This window comes from Amphiprion ocellaris, chromosome 24 (assembly GCF_022539595.1).
Source record: "Amphiprion ocellaris isolate individual 3 ecotype Okinawa chromosome 24, ASM2253959v1, whole genome shotgun sequence".
NCBI classification, from domain to species: Eukaryota; Metazoa; Chordata; class Actinopteri; family Pomacentridae; genus Amphiprion; species Amphiprion ocellaris.
Window position 1 is genome coordinate 17,625,342 of NC_072789.1, and position 16,884 is coordinate 17,642,225.

The following is a 16,884-nucleotide window of genomic DNA, read 5'->3' on the forward strand; positions in this document are numbered from 1 at the left end:
AGGAGCTGAAGAAGATGCAGAAGGTTGTGAGTCCAGATTACCCAGAATGCTCCTCAGAGAGTCAGAGGGAGGATGAGGAGGAGTTGGATGGTGATGATGAAGAGCAGAGGAGCAGCAGAGAGATGTTTCAGCAGATCACAGTGTTGTTCCTGAGGAGGATGAAGCAGGAGAAGCTGGCTGACTGTCTGCAAAGCAGTAAGAGGATTTGTGGAAAGACTGAAGCTGCTGATCAACAGAACGTTTACTAAAGTCTCAGAATATCTTCACACAATCAGTCTTTAGGGGACAAACTGTCACCTTCACTTTATTGCTACTTTGGTGCTTTAATATCCAGGTTACTTCTACTTCACTTTTTCTTTCTTGTGTTTTCATTCAGAACTTGTTGCTCCAGTTTGTGGACGTGAACTTAAATGTGGTCTGAAGAAGAAGTTCCAGAGAGTGTTTGAGGGCATCGCTAAAGCAGGACAGTCGACCCTCCTGAATGAGATCTACACAGAGCTGTACATCACAGAGGGAGGGACTGCAGAGGTCAATGATGAACATGAGGTCAGACAGATTGAAGCAGCATCCAGGAAAGCAGACAGAGCAGAAACAACCATCAGAGCAGAAGACATCCTGAAAGGCTCACCTGGAAGAGATGGACCAATCAGAACAGTGATGACAAAGGGAGTGGCTGGCATCGGGAAAACAGTGTTAACACAGAAGTTGACTCTGGACTGGGCTGAAGACAAAAGCAACCAGGACATCCACTTCATGTTTCCATTGACTTTCAGAGAGCTGAATGTGCTGAAAGAGAGAAAGTTCAGCTTGATGGAACTTGTTCATCACTTCTTCAGTGAAACCAAAGCAGCAGGAATCTGCAGCTTTGAAGACTTCCAGGTTGTGTTGATCTTTGACGGTCTGGATGAGTGTCGCCTTCCTCTGGACTTCCACAACAATGAGGTCCTGACTGATGTTACAGAGTCCACCTCAGTGGATGTGCTGCTGACAAACCTGATCAGGGGGAAGCTGCTTCCCTCTGCTCGCCTCTGGATAACCACACGACCTGCAGCAGCCAATCAGATCCCTCCTGACTGTGTGGACATGGTGACGGAGGTCAGAGGGTTCACCGACCCACAGAAGGAGGAGTACTTCAGGAAGAGATCCAGAGATGAGGAGCAGGCCAGCAGCATCATCTCCCACATGAAGAAGTCGCGAAGCCTCCACATCATGTGCCACATCCCAGTGTTCTGCTGGATCACTGCTACAGTTCTGGAGGAGCTGCTGAGAACCAGAGAGGGAGGAGATCTGCCCAGAACCCTGACTGAGATGTTCATCCACCACCTGGTGGTTCAGACCAAAGTCAAGAAGGTCAAGTATGATGGAGGAGCTGAGACAGATCCACATTGGAGTCCAGACAGCAGGAGGATGATTGAGTCTCTGGGAAAACTGGCTTTTGAGCAGCTGCAGAGAGGAAACCTGATCTTCTATGAGTCCGACCTGACAGAGTGTGGCATCGATCTGGAAGCAGCCTCAGTGTACTCAGGAGTGTTCACACAGATCTTTAAAGAGGAGAGAGGACTGTACCAGGACAAGGTGTTCTGCTTCGTCCATCTGAGTGTTCAGGAGTTTCTGGCTGCAGTCTACATGTTCCACTGTTACACCAACAGGAACCAGAAGGTTCTGGAGGACTTCCTGGGAAAAGACTGGAAAGACAAGAACAGAGACACTCTGGATGTGTTCCTGAAGAGAGTCATGGAGAAATCCCTCCTCAGTAAAAATGGTCACCTGGACCTGTTTGTTCGCTTCCTTCATGGCCTCTGTCTGGAGTCCAACCAGAGACTCTTAGGAGGTCTGCTGGGTCGGACAGAGAACCGTCCAGAAATGATCCAGAGAGTCATCAACAACCTGAAGAAGATGAAGAGTGATGAAATGTCTCCAGACAGAAGCATCAACATCTTCCACTGTCTGATGGAGATGAAGGATCTCTCAGTACATCAGGAGATTGAAGAGTTCCTGCAGTCAGAGAACAGATTAGAGAAGGAACTCTCTGAGATCCACTGCTCAGCTCTGGCCTACATGCTGCAGATGTCAGAGGAGGTTCTGGATGAGTTGGACCTGAAGAAGTACAGAACAACAAGGGAGGGACGGTGGAGACTGATTCCAGCTGTGAGGAACTGCAGAAAGGCTCGGTGAGTCCAGATGTGATGAACATGATCAGTCAGTGTAGATCAGTAGTTCAGTTCTTCAGATGTTCTCACCAGAACATTCTCATTATTCTCAGTGTTCCTCTTGTTTATTTCAAACATCACATGTCATCTGTGTTCAGTCTCAGATGTTCTTGAGGTGTTTCTAATGCTGTGAAACTGTAGATTTATTTTAGTTGATTGTATTTAAAGTAGTTAAATTAATAACTGTTTTCTGTTTCATTCTAATATTTGTTCATCTGACGTTTTTTTTCTTTTGTGTTTCTTCCTTTGGCTGATGGAGGAAACATGCAGATCTACTGAAACACATGAAGAACTGTAGATGTTCTTGTCCAGATTTTATCACAGCATCACTTTATCACAACATGTTGGAGGTTCAGACAGTTTTCAGCGAAAACACTCAAGTTATTTTTACATGAGGATCTTCTGAAAGCAGATTTTATTCACTATCTGGTCAGCTGACCTCAGAGCTCTGGAGGGTTGATGCACCTTAACAAGGTCAGACAAATATTCTGGGGCCAGTTTATTCAGAGACTGAAAAACAAATAAAAGAATCTTAAAATCAATCCTGAACCTAACCAGAAGCCAGCGAATGAGGAAAGCACCAGCGTTATGTGCTGGTGTTTCTTTGTCCCTGTTAGGAGACGAGCTGCTGCATTCTGAACAAGCTGCAGACGGTTGAGTTCTGATTGGTCAATGCAGACGTACAGGGAGTTACAGTAGTCCAAGCATGATGTAATAAAAGCATGGATAACTTTTTCTAGATCAGCCCTTCTTAGGTAGAGTTTGACTTTGGCTAGAAGCCGAAGCTGAAAGAAGCTAGCCTTGACCACTGAGCTGATCTGTTTGTCTAATTTAAACGCCCCATCAATAATAATACCAAGATTCCTAGCCTGCGATTATATATAAGGTGCTAGTGGACCAAGGGAGCTGCCAAGGACCTGGACCAGGTCAGGGCGACGGAACAGGACAATCTCAGTTTTGTTTTCATTTAATCTTAAGAAATTCAAGTCCATCCATGTTTTTATATCCCTCATGCAATTAAACACAGCATGAAAAGATCCCTTAGAAGGGACCTTTAATGGCAAATACACCTGCACATCGTCAGCGAAGCAGTGAAAAGGAATATCCTGCTTCCTAAATATTGACCCCATAGGTAGCATATAAAGGGACAACAGTAGAGGGCCCAGAACTGACCCCTGGGGAACCCCATAGGTCAGAGGGGCCACTGAGGAGGAAAACCTACCCCAACTGCACACAGAAGGATTTATCTGTGAGGTAACATTTGAATCAGTCCAAAGCGGTGCCTTTAATGCCTCCACAGTGCTTGAGGCGTGACAGAAGAATAGTGGATCCACTGTGTCAAACGGCGCTGTTAGGTCTAGGAGAATTAAAAAGGCACAATCACCAGAATCAAGGTTTAGAAGAAGATCATTAAAAACTTTTAAAAGAGCAGTTTCACTGCTATGCAGAGGCTTAAAAACAGACTGGAACACTTCCCCAACATTGACCCGTTTTAAAAATTCTTGGAGTTGGTTAAAAACAACTTTCTCTAAAACCTTGGAAATAAAAGGGAGTTTAGAAATTGGTCTGAAATTGTGGACAGCTGTCATCACATCAGAATATTTCCTGATGTTCATATTAATGATGTTCAGGTGTGATGTTGTCCAGTGATCAGTTTGATTTGTGTAGCGTTTGACAGCAGACTGTAAATGTTGAGTGATGGAGGTGAAGCTGACAGCAGCAGATCCACAGCAGAGACATCATCATCTTTCAATTGGAACTGTAAAGTCCCAGTAAAAACAGTGGACAGAAAATGTTCTTCTGATCCAGATGTTCTCCTGAGAACTTTGTGGAGTCAGACATGGGATCAGATCACATTGACAGACTGTGGACAGTATGGAAGCCTGAATGGAAGTCCATCTTCTGTCCTCCATCTGCAGATTCAACATTTACATTATTTATATTTCTATAAAGGTTTTACAGATTCAGAGTGTGCAGGTGTGAGAGAAGCTGATGAGAATTCAGTTTCATGTCAAATACAGAGAAGATCAGCTGAACCACTGATGTGTCCAAATGTTCTGGTATAAATACATGAAGGAAATATAAAGTGTTTGCTTTCATGTTGACATGTTTTGTCATTTATGTGTCATTACAGACTTTCTGCCTGTAGACTCTCAGAGAGTCACTGTGAAGTCGTGGCCTCAGCTCTGAAGTCCAACCCCTCCCATCTGATAGAACTGGACATGAGCTGCAACCAGAACCTGCAGGATTCAGGAGTGAAGCATCTTTCTGATGGACTGCAGAGTCCAAACTGTAAACTGGAGATTCTCAGGTCAGTTCACTCACTTTATATCTTCAGTTGAAATCATGGTTTCTGGTTCATGAATTTTCAGTGTTCGAGAGGATCTATATACTTTCTGTCAAAATGTTGATGGATCTATTGTTCTCTGTGAGAACAAAAGAAATGAGGTCAGCATAAAATTAGCATAATTAGGGGTGACATCACCCTTAACTCCCCCCCTCCTCCTCCTCCTCCTCCTCCTCCTCCTCCTCCTCCTCCTCCTCATCCTACTACTGCATGTGTTGTGTTACACAGTAGTGTGGTGTTAGTAGTGTTTTGGACATTACTACTTACAAAACCTGCCAGAAACAGCAACAAGGAATATAGAGGAATATCCACAGCTCAACATCACCCTTTACTTGTTCCCACCATCCTGCTACTGCTGCTGCTACTGTGTCTGTATGACTTGTTCTAACAGCATCTGTGTTGTGTTACATAGTAGTGTTTTGGACATTACTGCTTAGAAAACCTGCAAGGAATAGCAACAACTCTGCTAATGATGCTCTAGTTATCAGGTTTGTTTCCCTGCATATACACAACTCTGCATATATGTGTTAACATACATGGCCTGAGAAGTCCATGTTGTCGCTGTCACAGTCAGACTTTTTTGCATGTGGAGCAGACATAGGCCTCTCAAAGCCTTATTGTTTGCTGTCAGTCTCACATCACTCATTGAATGCTCTGCTACGTTCACACACACGTTCATGACGGCCTCCATGAGTCTGGAGAATGCTTTTTAACCCTTTAACGTTCTGCTCAACCATTTGCTAGAGCACATTTTCACTCACTAGATCTGATTGAAAAATATGTTTGACTTAATTCCACCTGTTTCAATCATCTCTACCACTCAGTTGAGGTACATTATACTAAAAAAAGTCCAGTAGACGTCACTGTGTTTTGAAATGGCCTGTAGAGCAAGTTAGTCTGTTCACAGGAAGTTAACACGAGCAAAATCCCTCCTCACATGTCACTCCACTGTTTGCTGTGATTTTCAAAGGTAAAGTAATACTTTTGACATATTATGGTGCCTAAGGAGTTGCTGAACACAACTGTGTCATTTGAAATGTAAAAAAAAAAAATTAAAAGGGTCAAATAATTTTTCTCAACCGTTTGGTAGAGGTCAATATTTTAAAAACCGCTGGGTCTCGTCATAAAAAACAATTAATTGATTGTTGTTATTAGTACCCCAAAGAGATAAGAAATGTAAAGAAATAATTTTTTCATTGCCTTTTTCTTGGTGAGGATTTTAAAGGGTTAAGGTTTATAAGGGAAACTGACACTTTCCTTGTGTCATTTCACAAGTAAAGTTTTTCTGTCTTTTAATAAGTTTGTGTATAAAATCACTTCCTCCTGAGGAGACACTCAAGTTTAAGCTTGATTTTTTAAATATGTTTTTAAATAGGTCTGCTACCATTCTCTATTTAAAAATAATAATGTAACAGGGAAAAAACAGTTTGCAGATTACGAGGCGGTTGTAAAGTACTTACCGAGCCAGAAGGATTTATTTATTTTTGCTGACGATTGGTTGGATGGAGAAGAAGAAGCAGCTGGTCACACCATGAATCTTTACCAGAGCAGTGAACCTCTGAAGACGAGTCAGAGGTCAGTCACCAAGAAAAAGGCAATGAAAAAATGATTTCTTTACATTTCTGATAGAGAAAAGCTGATTGATGAGGACAAAGTAATGTTGAGCTGCACATTCAGAACCTGAACACATCTGATGGATCATCAGTGATTTTATCTACATCTTTTATTCTTTATTCAGATTGAAGGACTGCAGTTTGTCAGAGATCAGCTGTGATTCTCTGGTCTCAGCTCTGAAGTCCAACCCCTCCCATCTGGAACATCTGGACCTGAGCTGCAACAAAGAGCTGCTGGATTCAGGAGTGAAACATCTGTGTGGTTTTCTGGAGAATCCAGACTGCATCCTGAAGACTCTGAGGTCAGTTCACTGTCTGTCTGTTACTGTTGTAGATCTGATATGTTTAATGACAACTGAAGCTCATTTATGTTCAACAGAACTTCAATCCATGAAGCTATAAATCTGCTGTGGTTCATGTTTTCTGTTTTCTTTAGTGTGTTGTGACAAGAGATGAGTGTTTGAAGCAGAAAGTGTAGAAAATGTTCAGTGTTAGTTGTTAAAGTAAATGAATGTTTGTAGTTTGTGCTGAAGAGTCACATCTGGATCCAGAAGATCTTCTGAACTCAGATCAGTTTGAAGTGACAAAGTTTAGATCGTGAAGTAGAAATATTTCTTTGGTTTGTGTTGAGTTGAGTTTTCTTTGACTGATCGTGATCCTGTTGATGATGCAGCATGTTATTGATGTGTGGACATGAATAGGTGGATGAATGTTGTGTTGACATGTGGATGATGTGTGTAGAAGGCTGACATGATGATGATCCACAATAACAGAAGGACAAAGTTACTCTGCTGCTTTTAGAGAAAAGCTGATTGATGAGGACAAAGTAATGTTGAGCTGCACATTCAGAACCTGAACACATCTGATGGATCATCAATGATATTATTTACATCTTTTCATTTTTATTCAGATTGGAGTGGTGCAGTTTGTCAGAGATCAGCTGTGATTCTCTGGTCTCAGCTCTGAAGTCCAACCCCTCCCATCTGGAACATCTGGACCTGAGCAGGAACAAGCTGCAGGATTCATCAGTGAAACATCTGTGTGGTTTTCTGGAGAATCCAGACTGCATCCTGAAGGATCTGGGGTCAGACATCATGTTTTCTTTGTGTGCTGAGATGAATGTGATGTAAAGTTGTGGTGACTCTAAACTGCAGCCATCAGGCTGATGTTCTACTGATCCTCACTGAGGATCTTCATGGTAACGTCTGTTTTCTTCTTCTCTGCTTTCGTCCTTTGACTGTGGCAGAGAAATGTTGAGCTGCACATTTCAGAACAACTTCAGCTCATATCTGACCTCATGTTTCTCTTCAATTCAAACTGACAGCAGCAACTAACAGTTGTTTTTATTATTGATGGAGCTGTCAGTTATTTCAGTAGTTTAGTTCATCAAATGTTAAAAACTGAAAAATGTTGATCCCAGTTTGTCAGAGTTGAAGGTGACGTCTTCAAATGTCTGGTTTTGTTCCAGCAACATTTTATAACCACAAATATTCAGTTTAATGTGGTAGAAAAGATAAAGTGTTGACAGTGAACAAAGTAGAACCAGTTTGATGTTTTACTGGATAAATGAGTGAAACCATGATGGAAATGTTTCTGATGTTTTGTTCATGGACTCATCAAACAGTGGACTGATAGTTTCAGCTGTAATTGAAGCAGTTTTTCATCCTGAGAGACAGAAACTAATATTCAACATCTGCTGGTTGAACCTCGATTGACTGCAAAAGTTGTGACAGTTGATTCTAAAACTAATAATAATAATCACAATATTATTTGTATAGCACCTTTCAGAAGAACATTCACAAAGTGCTTTGACAGGTAGAACATAGTGATAAAGAGAAATAAAAGAGAACTTTAGTGGAAGGCGAGTCTATCAAAGTGAGTTTTAAGAAGTGATTTCAAAGAATTTCCTGATTGTGCGAGCCTTATCTCCTCAGGCAGGTCATTCCAAAGCCAAGGGGCCCTGATGGAGAAGGCCAGGTCACCATTGGATTAAAGCCTGGACTTTGGAATGACTAGGAGGGACCCACCTGAGAATCTAAGGCTGCATGAGGGAACATACGGGCTTAGCATGTCTAAAATATAGCCAGGGACAAGGCCCTGGCAAGCTTCAAAAGTGATCAGTAAAATCTTAAAATCCATTCTAAAACAGACAGGGAGCCAGTGGAGGGAAGCTAGAACAGAGGAGATGTGATGTTGTCTGTTAAAACCAGTAAGAAGCTGAGCTGCTGGTTCTGGACCAGTTGGAGGCAGGAGAGGGATTTTTGTGGAATGCCCAATAAAAGGGAGTTGCAGGAATCAAGACGGGAAAAAATGAGGTCATGGATGGTTTTTTCCAGGTCTGACTGAGGGAGGATTGGTTTGATTTTGGCAATGGTTCTTATCTGGAGGAAGCAGGATTGGACGACTTTGTTGATGTGAGGCGTCAAACTGAGGTCAGAGTCAAACAGGACGCCTAGATTTCTGGCAACAGGCTTTACATTAGTGGATAGAGGACCGAGGATGTTGGCAGTGAGGCTGTTGTGGGGATTTGGAGGGTTGAACAGTATGATTTCAGATTTGGAGTTGTTTAATTGTAAGAAGTTCAGTGCCGTCCACCAGTTTATATCGTTAGAACAGTTAAAAACAGATGCTAGGCTTTCAGCAGGTTTCAGCAGGAGGTATATCTGTGTGTCGTCTGCATAGCAATGAAAAGAAACATGGTGACGCAGTTTGACTGAGCTTATAAATAGAGAATAAAACTGGGCCAAAAAGTGAACCTTGCGATACACCACAAGTAGTAGGAGCTGAGGAGGAGGAGTGGTTACCTATGGTGACCCAAATGGTTCTGTTTAAAAGAGAAGAATAAAACCAGTCAAGTGCAGAATCTCTGACACCAACCCAGGATCTAAGACGGTCCATTAAAATAGTGATCTACTGTGTCAAAGGCTGCACTTTAGTCTAAAAGAATTAAAACTGTGCTCTCTCCTTTGTCAGCAGCTAGAAGTAGGTCATATGTAACCTTGAGGAGGGCGGTTTCTGTGCTGTGAAGAGCTCTAAAACCTGACTGAAATCTTTCAAAGATGTCATTATGACACATAAATGATCAAATGTGGGTGGAAACTAGTGTTTCTAAAACTTTGGACAGAAACGGAAGTTTGGAGATTGATCTAAAACTGTTAAGAACAGAGGGGTCAAGGTTGGGTTTCTTTAGACAGAGTTGAACCACAGCATGTTTAAAAGCAGAGGGGAAAGGAGCAGTTAAAAGGGAACTGTTAATAATCCATCAAATGCTGGGCCCAACAGTGTCAATAACCTCTTGAAGAAATGTTGTGGGAATGCTGTCCAGACTGCACGAGGTTGGTTTCATCTTATTTATGACATCCATTATGTGGGATAAAGAAAATGTTCTAAAATTGTTGAAATATGAAAAAATGTGGTGAGTAGAAGATCAAAGGACATCGGATGGGGTAATTGATTGCCTGATGTCATTAACTTTGTCAGTAAAACACTGTGAAAATGTTTCACAGGTTTCTTGAGAGGGATGGATAAAATGACAGAAGGAGGCAATAAGAGAATTTATTGTTTTGAATAAAAATCTGGAGTTAGAATGGTTTGCTAAAATCAACTTAGAAAAAAAGGCTGTTCTTACTTCTTTAACTGCAGTTTGATACTTTTTCAGAGCATCTTTCCAAATTTCAGAAAACACATGTAAACCAGACTTCTTCCATTTCCTTTCCTTCTTTCTGCGTCTCTTTTAAACTCTTGTGTGGTTTCATTAAGCCAGGACTGTAATGTGCTACTGCAGTGTTTGAGTTTAAAAGGGGCAACGCAACCTAAAATGGATTGATAATTGTAGTTGAAAAGGGAGAGCAGCTCGTCTGTGTTAAAATTTGGATAAGAAGCAGAGATGAAAAGCTGGGAGAACTTGACGGAGGACGTGGGGTTAAAAACACGGTGGTGGATTGGAGCATTCTGACGGCCGGTAAAGTTGATAAAACTATAGTGAATAAAATGAGTTTTTGATGGGACACACAGATATCCTTGGTCACAAGATTGTAGGGACTGAGACGGCTGTACAACACCAGGTCTAGAGTTGGTCCTTAGAGTGTGTGGGCATTTCAACTGCTTGACGAGATTAAAAGAGTTTATTGTATCTAAAAAGGAAACGTTTGAGGAGGGCAGCAGACATGTATGTTAAAATCACCTAAGACAAGAATTTTCTCAAACTTGGACATATAAAAAGATAAAAGCTCAGAGAATTCATGAATAAAAATACTGTTTGTCTTAGTTGGTCTGTAGATAATTAAATCAAAGATGGGACCTTTAAATCAATGATAAAAGCAAGATATTCAAAGGACGTAAAACTGTTGTGTGAGGTGGCAGTACATTTCAAATTCTTCTTGTATATAACAGCAACCCCCCTCCCCTGCCTGACAGTCGGGGTTGATGCAAATGAAAGAAATTAGGGGGGTTGCTTCCAACAAAGCAACCCCCCTAATTTCTTTGGGGGGTTGCTTTTCTTCAACTGATGAACAGTTGAAGTCATTTATCAGGAACAATGGGAACATTTTCTGCTTCAGTTTCTGCTGATTTTCTTCTTTTCTCTGCTTTGTGTCATTTGAAAGTGAAGATGTTTGTGTTTGAGAAAAGAGTTTGAAGACGTCACCTGGTCCTCTGAAAACTGTGATGGACACTTTCCACTATCAATGACAGATGGATCAATAATGAAATCATCTGAATGTAGAGTCCTGATTGAAACGTCTCCATGGTTCCAGAACATGAAGATATTTTAGAGTCTGGAGCCTCATTTTGTCCACGTTTCCTTCTTGTGTGTTTGTGTGACTCTGAGCAGAAAGTGAAATAAATGTCCGAGTGTTTTTCCTGGTGTTTGTTGCTCAGCATGAGTTTGTGTGGATGGAGCCAGTGGTGGAGCTGCAGAGTTTCAGAGCTGAAGTCACTCCGTCTTTATTGAAGCAGCAGCATGTTGTCATTAATATTAATGAAGCTCTTCTTCACTGCTTCTGTTGGACTGTTTGAAGCTGCATCCTGTTGGCTTCAGCTGTTTGGAGTTTCCATTTTCTAAACTTGGACGTTCTGAAGCTTCTTCAGCTCTGAACTCATGATGAAACTCTGAATGATTTCAAGCAGGAACTTTGTCTCCTCAACTCACATCTTTTATTCTTTATTCAGATTGGAGGGCTGCAGGTTGTCAGAGATCAGCTGTGATTCTCTGGTCTCAGCTCTGAAGTCCAACCCCTCCCATCTGGAACATCTGGACCTGAACTGGAACAACCTGCAGGATTCATCAGTGAAACATCTGAGTGGTTTTCTGGAGAATCCAGACTGCATCCTGAAGACTCTGAGGTCAGTTCACTGTCTGTCTGTTACTGTTGTAGATCTGATATGTTTAATGACAACTGAAGCTCATTTATGTTCAACAGAACTTCCATCCATGAAGCTGTAAATCTGCTGTGGTTCATATTTTCTGTTTTCTTTAGTGTGTTGTGACAAGAGATGAGTGTTTGTAGCAGAAAGTGTAGAAAATGTTCAGTGTTAGTTGTTAAAGTAAATGAATGTTTGTAGTTTGTGCTGAAGAGTCACATCTGGATCCAGAAGATCTTCTGAACTCAGATCAGTTTGAAGTGACAAAATTTAGATCGTGAAGTAGAAATATTTCTTTGGTTTGTGTTGAGTTTTCTTTGACTGATCCTGATCCTGTTGATGATGCACCATGTTATTGATGTGTGGACATGAATAGGTGGATGAATGTTGTGCTGACATGTGGATGATGTGTGTAGAAGGCTGACATGATGATGATCCACAATAACAGAAGGACAAAGTCACTCTGCTGCTTTTAGAGAAAAGCTGATTGATGAGGACAAAGTAATGTTGATCTGCACATTCAGAACCTGAACACATCTGATGGATCATCAATGATTTTATCTACATCTTTTATTCTTTATTCAGATTGTATAGATGCAGTTTGTCAGAGATCAGCTGTGATTCTCTGGTCTCAGCTCTGAAGTCCAACCCCTCCCATCTGGAACATCTGGACCTGAGAGGAAACAACCTGCAGGATTCATCAGTGAAACATCTGTGTGGTTTTCTGGAGAATCCAGACTGCATCCTGAAGTATCTGAGGTCAGACATCATGTTTTCTTTGTGTGCTGAGATGAATGTGATGTAAAGTTGAGGTGACTCTAAACTGCAGCCATCAGGCTGATGTTCTACTGATCCTCACTGAGGATCTTCATGGTAACGTCTGTTTTCTTCTTCTCTGCTTTCGTCCTTTGACTGTGGCAGAGAAATGTTGAGCTGCACATTTCAGAACAACTTCAGCTCATATCTGACCTCATGTTTCTCTTCAATTCAAACTGACAGCAGCAACTAACAGTTGTTTTAATTATTGATGGAGCTGTCAGTTATTTCAGTAGTTTAGTTCATCAGATGTTAAAAACTGAAAAATGTTGATCCCAGTTTGTCAGAGTTGAAGGTGACGTCTTCAAATGTCTGGTTTTGTTCCAGCAACATTTTAAAACCACAAATATTCAGTTTAATGTGGTAGAAAAGATAAAGTGTTGACAGTGAACAAAGTAGAACCAGTTTGATGTTTTACTGGATAAATGAGTGAAACCATGATGGAAATGTTTCTGATGTTTTGTTCATGGACTCATCAAACAGTGGACTGATAGTTTCAGCTGTAATTGAAGCAGTTTTTCATCCTGAGAGACAGAAACTAATATTCAGCATCTGCTGGTTGAACCTCGATTGACTGCAAAAGTTGTGACAGTTGATTCTAAAACTAATAATAATAATCACAATATTATTTGTATAGCACCTTTCAGAAGAACATTCACAAAGTGCTTTGACAGGTAGAACATAGTGATAAAGAGAAATAAAAGAGAACTTTAGTGGAAGGCGAGTGTGTGGTCCTTAGAGTGTGTGAGCATTTCAACTGCTTGACGAGATTAAAAGAGTTCATTGTATCTAAAAAGGAAACGTTTGAGGAGGGCAGCAGACATGTTTGTTAAAATCACCTAAGACAAGAATTTTCTCAAACTTGGACATATAAAAAGATAAAAGCTCAGAGAATTCATGAATAAAAATACTGTTTGTCTTAGGTGGTCTGTAGATAATTAAATCAAAGATGGGACCTTTAAATCAATGATAAAAGCAAGATATTCAAAGGATGTAAAACTGTTGTGTGAGGTGGCAGTACATTTCAAATTCTTCTTGTATATAACAGCAATCCCCCCCCCCCTGCCTGACAGTCGGGGTTGATGCAAATGAAAGAAATTAGGGGGGTTGCTTCCAACAAAGCAACCCCCCTAATTTCTTTGGGACGTTGCTTTTCTTCAACTGATGAACAGTTGAAGTCATTTATCAGGAACAATGGGAACATTTTCTGCTTGAGTTTCTGCTGATTTTCTTCTTTTCTCTGCTTTGTGTCATTTGAAAGTGAAGATGTTTGTGTTTGAGAAAAGAGTTTGAAGACGTCACCTGGTCCTCTGAAAACTGTGATGGACACTTTCCACTATCAATGACAGATGGATCAATAATGAAATCATCTGAATGTAGAGTCCTGATTGAAACGTCTCCATGGTTCCAGAACATGAAGATATTTTAGAGTCTGGAGCCTCATTTTGTCCACGTTTCCTTCTTGTGTGTTTGTGTGACTCTGAGCAGAAAGTGAAATAAATGTCCGAGTGTTTTTCCTGGTGTTTGTTGCTCAGCATGAGTTTGTGTGGATGGAGCCAGTGGTGGAGCTGCAGAGTTTCAGAGCTGAAGTCACTCCGTCTTTATTGAAGCAGCAGCATGTTGTCATTAATATTAATGAAGCTCTTCTTCACTGCTTCTGTTGGACTGTTTGAAGCTGCATCCTGTTGGCTTCAGCTGTTTGGAGTTTCCATTTTCTAAACTTGGACGTTCTGAAGCTTCTTCAGCTCTGAACTCATGATGAAACTCTGAATGATTTCAAGCAGGAACTTTGTCTCCTGAACTCATATCTTTTATTCTTTATTCAGATTGGAGGACTGCAGGTTGTCAGAGATCAGCTGTGATTCTCTGGTCTCAGCTCTGAAGTCCAACCCCTCCCATCTGGAACATCTGGACCTGAGCTGGAACAACCTGCAGGATTCAGGAGTGAAACATCTGAGTGGTTTTCTGGAGAATCCAGGCTGCATCCTGAAGACTCTGAGGTCAGTTCAGTGTCTGTCTGTTACTGTTGTAGATCTGATATGTTTAATTAAACTGAAGCTCATTTATGTTCAACAGAACTTCCATCCATGAAGCTGTAAATCTGCTGTGGTTCATATTTTCTGTTTTTTTTTTTAGTGTGTTGCAACAAGAGATGAGTGTTTGTAGCAGAAAGTGTAGAAAATGTTGAGTGTTAGCATTGAAAGTAAATAAATGTTTGTAATTTGTGCTGAAGAGTCACATCTGGATCCAGAAGATCTTCTGAACTCAGATCAGTTTGAAGTGACAAAGTTTAGTGAGTGAAGTAGAAATATTTCTTTGGTTTGTGTTGAGTTTTCTTTGACTGATCCTGATCCTGTTGATGATGCAGCATGTTATTAATGTGTGGACATGAATAGGTGGATGAATGTTGTGTTGACATGTGGATGATGTGTGTAGAAGGCTGACATGATGATGATCCACAATAACAGAAGGACAAAGTCACTCTGCTGCTTTTAGAGAAAAGCTGATTGATGAGGACAAAGTAATGTTGAGCTGCACATTCAGAACCTGAACACATCTGATGGATCATCAATGATTTTATCTACATCTTTTATTCTTTATTCAGATTGGAGAGCTGCTGGTTGTCAGAGATCAGCTGTGATTCTCTGGTCTCAGCTCTGAAGTCCAACCCCTCCCATCTGGAACATCTGGACCTGAGTAGAAACAAGCTGCAGGATTCAGGAGTGAAACATCTGTTAGATCTTGTGGAGAATCCAGACTGCAGCCTGAAGACTCTGAGGTCAGTAGAAGGTTCCATCAGTCTCTGCTGCTTTCAGCAGTTTTCTACTAAACTCAGTCAGTATCAAAGCAAAGATCCAGAGTCTCCTGTAAACCTGCAGCTTCTCAGTGAAGCTCTGAGAGCAGAACAGTGACAGAAACACAGAGACAGCAGTCAGCCAATCAGAGGAGCCACAAGCTTGTTGTCATGGTGAGTTTGAGTGGATGTGAAGCCGACTGTTGTTGTTGTGTTGATGTGTCGAGGAAATAAAGCTGATTCCAGCTGACAGTTGTTGTTTGTTGTCTCTTTTCAACAGTGATCAGCTGATCAGTCTGATGTTTGTCACAGTTCTGAGATCAGTGAGACTGAAATCTTGCTGCTCTTGATCCTGATGATCAGCTGATCAAACTCATTGATCTCCTCTGTTCTTTCTTCTTCTCTCTGCAGATGGAAGTGATGCTGATCAGGACGGTGTTTGTGCTGAGAGGATGAAGTGTGTCCTGATGATCCAGAGGTTGAAGCAGCAGCAGCAGCTGGTGTGTAGAGACTCTGACTGGACCATGTTACTGGGAGGTGGACTGGGAACCAGTGTAAAGTGTGTTGTTATCACTGTGTAGTTTAGTGTTGCAGCTCCACACTGTGAATGATGGAGAACTGCAGTTAATGTTGACATGAAACGTTGGAGGTTGATGTCAGGTTGCAGAGTGTGCAGTAAGTTTCAGGATGTTTCTGTCACTGCAGGATCATATTTCAGATGCTGCTGCTCACATGCTCCAGTTTAGCAGCTTCAAAGCCACCAACAGGACTGTTGATGCTGTTCTTCTGGTCCTTCTGCCTCCAGATGTTCTGCCCAAACAGTCCACTTTAGTCTCATCAGTCCATCAGACTCCCAGAACTCTGCTTTGTTCCACACATGAAGATCTTGTTGTTCAGTTTTGTCAGACTTTAGTTGTTTCCTTCATCAGGTCGTGCAGCTCTTTACCAATAAAACAGGTTTTCTATCAGCTGCTGCTGTCAAACATCTGCTTCCTCTTGGACAGATTTTGTCCAGTTTGATTTATTGACTCAGTTCATCCACTGAGATTCCTCCTGGTCCATTCTTCAAATGAGCCAGAAAATCTTCAAGTCTTCATCAACATTCAGTCTCCTGGTGAACTCCAAGTATTTTCTATCCTCAGACTTAGTAAAGAACAAAACACCAAAGTCAGACTGGAAGTCAGTCAGAGTCAGATGAAGTCTGAGATTTACTGTCATTTCAGCTCCATGCAGCAAACAGAGGCTGGTTCATGAACACAGACTCTGATTCTGAGCTGAAAATCCACATTTTTACCCTCTGACTGATATCTGCCCACTTGGAGCCTCAGTTCCAGGTTTTCAGTCCTTCATCTGTTTCTGGGGATGTTCCACTGTTATCTTTTAGTTTATCATGACCTCATCTTTGGTAATGAATCAATCTAACCTTTTTACAATCATAATCATGAAACATAATCCTGACTCATCTTGTAAATAAAAATAAAGGCCTTTATGCTTTTAAATAAAGTTTATCTGCACAGTTAATAGAATTGATTGTTGTCATGACTTTATTTTAACTTGTTTTTCCACTAAAATATTGATGGGATAAACACCAGATCCTAACAGTCCATAAACTGTTCTTCCATTTATTCTTTTTGTGTTTTTATTTGTTTATTCATATATATATAGTGCATAATGTATTTATTTTATTTCTTGATTCTTGTCTTTCATTAATTTCAAGCAACTTATTCAGTTTTATCTCATGCA

At 41.1% G+C, this 16,884-nt stretch overlaps 1 protein-coding gene across 7 annotated transcripts in view; it reads left to right on the plus strand.

Annotated features, from left to right (window-relative positions):
- LOC111565021 (NACHT, LRR and PYD domains-containing protein 12-like) overlaps positions 1-16,667 on the plus strand; it is a 263,219-nt gene extending 246,552 nt beyond the window's left edge. For all 7 annotated transcript variants that reach the window (XM_055008265.1, XM_055008264.1, XM_055008266.1 and 4 more), the window contains 7 exons: positions 6,296-6,472; positions 7,081-7,254; positions 11,340-11,513; positions 12,117-12,290; positions 14,174-14,347; positions 14,953-15,126; positions 15,553-16,667. In XM_055008265.1, coding sequence (XP_054864240.1) covers positions 6,296-6,472; positions 7,081-7,254; positions 11,340-11,513; positions 12,117-12,290; positions 14,174-14,347; positions 14,953-15,126; positions 15,553-15,562 — 1,057 coding nt within the window. In that variant the 3' untranslated portion in view covers positions 15,563-16,667. The remainder of the gene's footprint in view (positions 1-6,295; positions 6,473-7,080; positions 7,255-11,339; positions 11,514-12,116; positions 12,291-14,173; positions 14,348-14,952; positions 15,127-15,552) is intronic.
- The last annotated feature ends 217 nt before the right edge of the window (positions 16,668-16,884 follow it).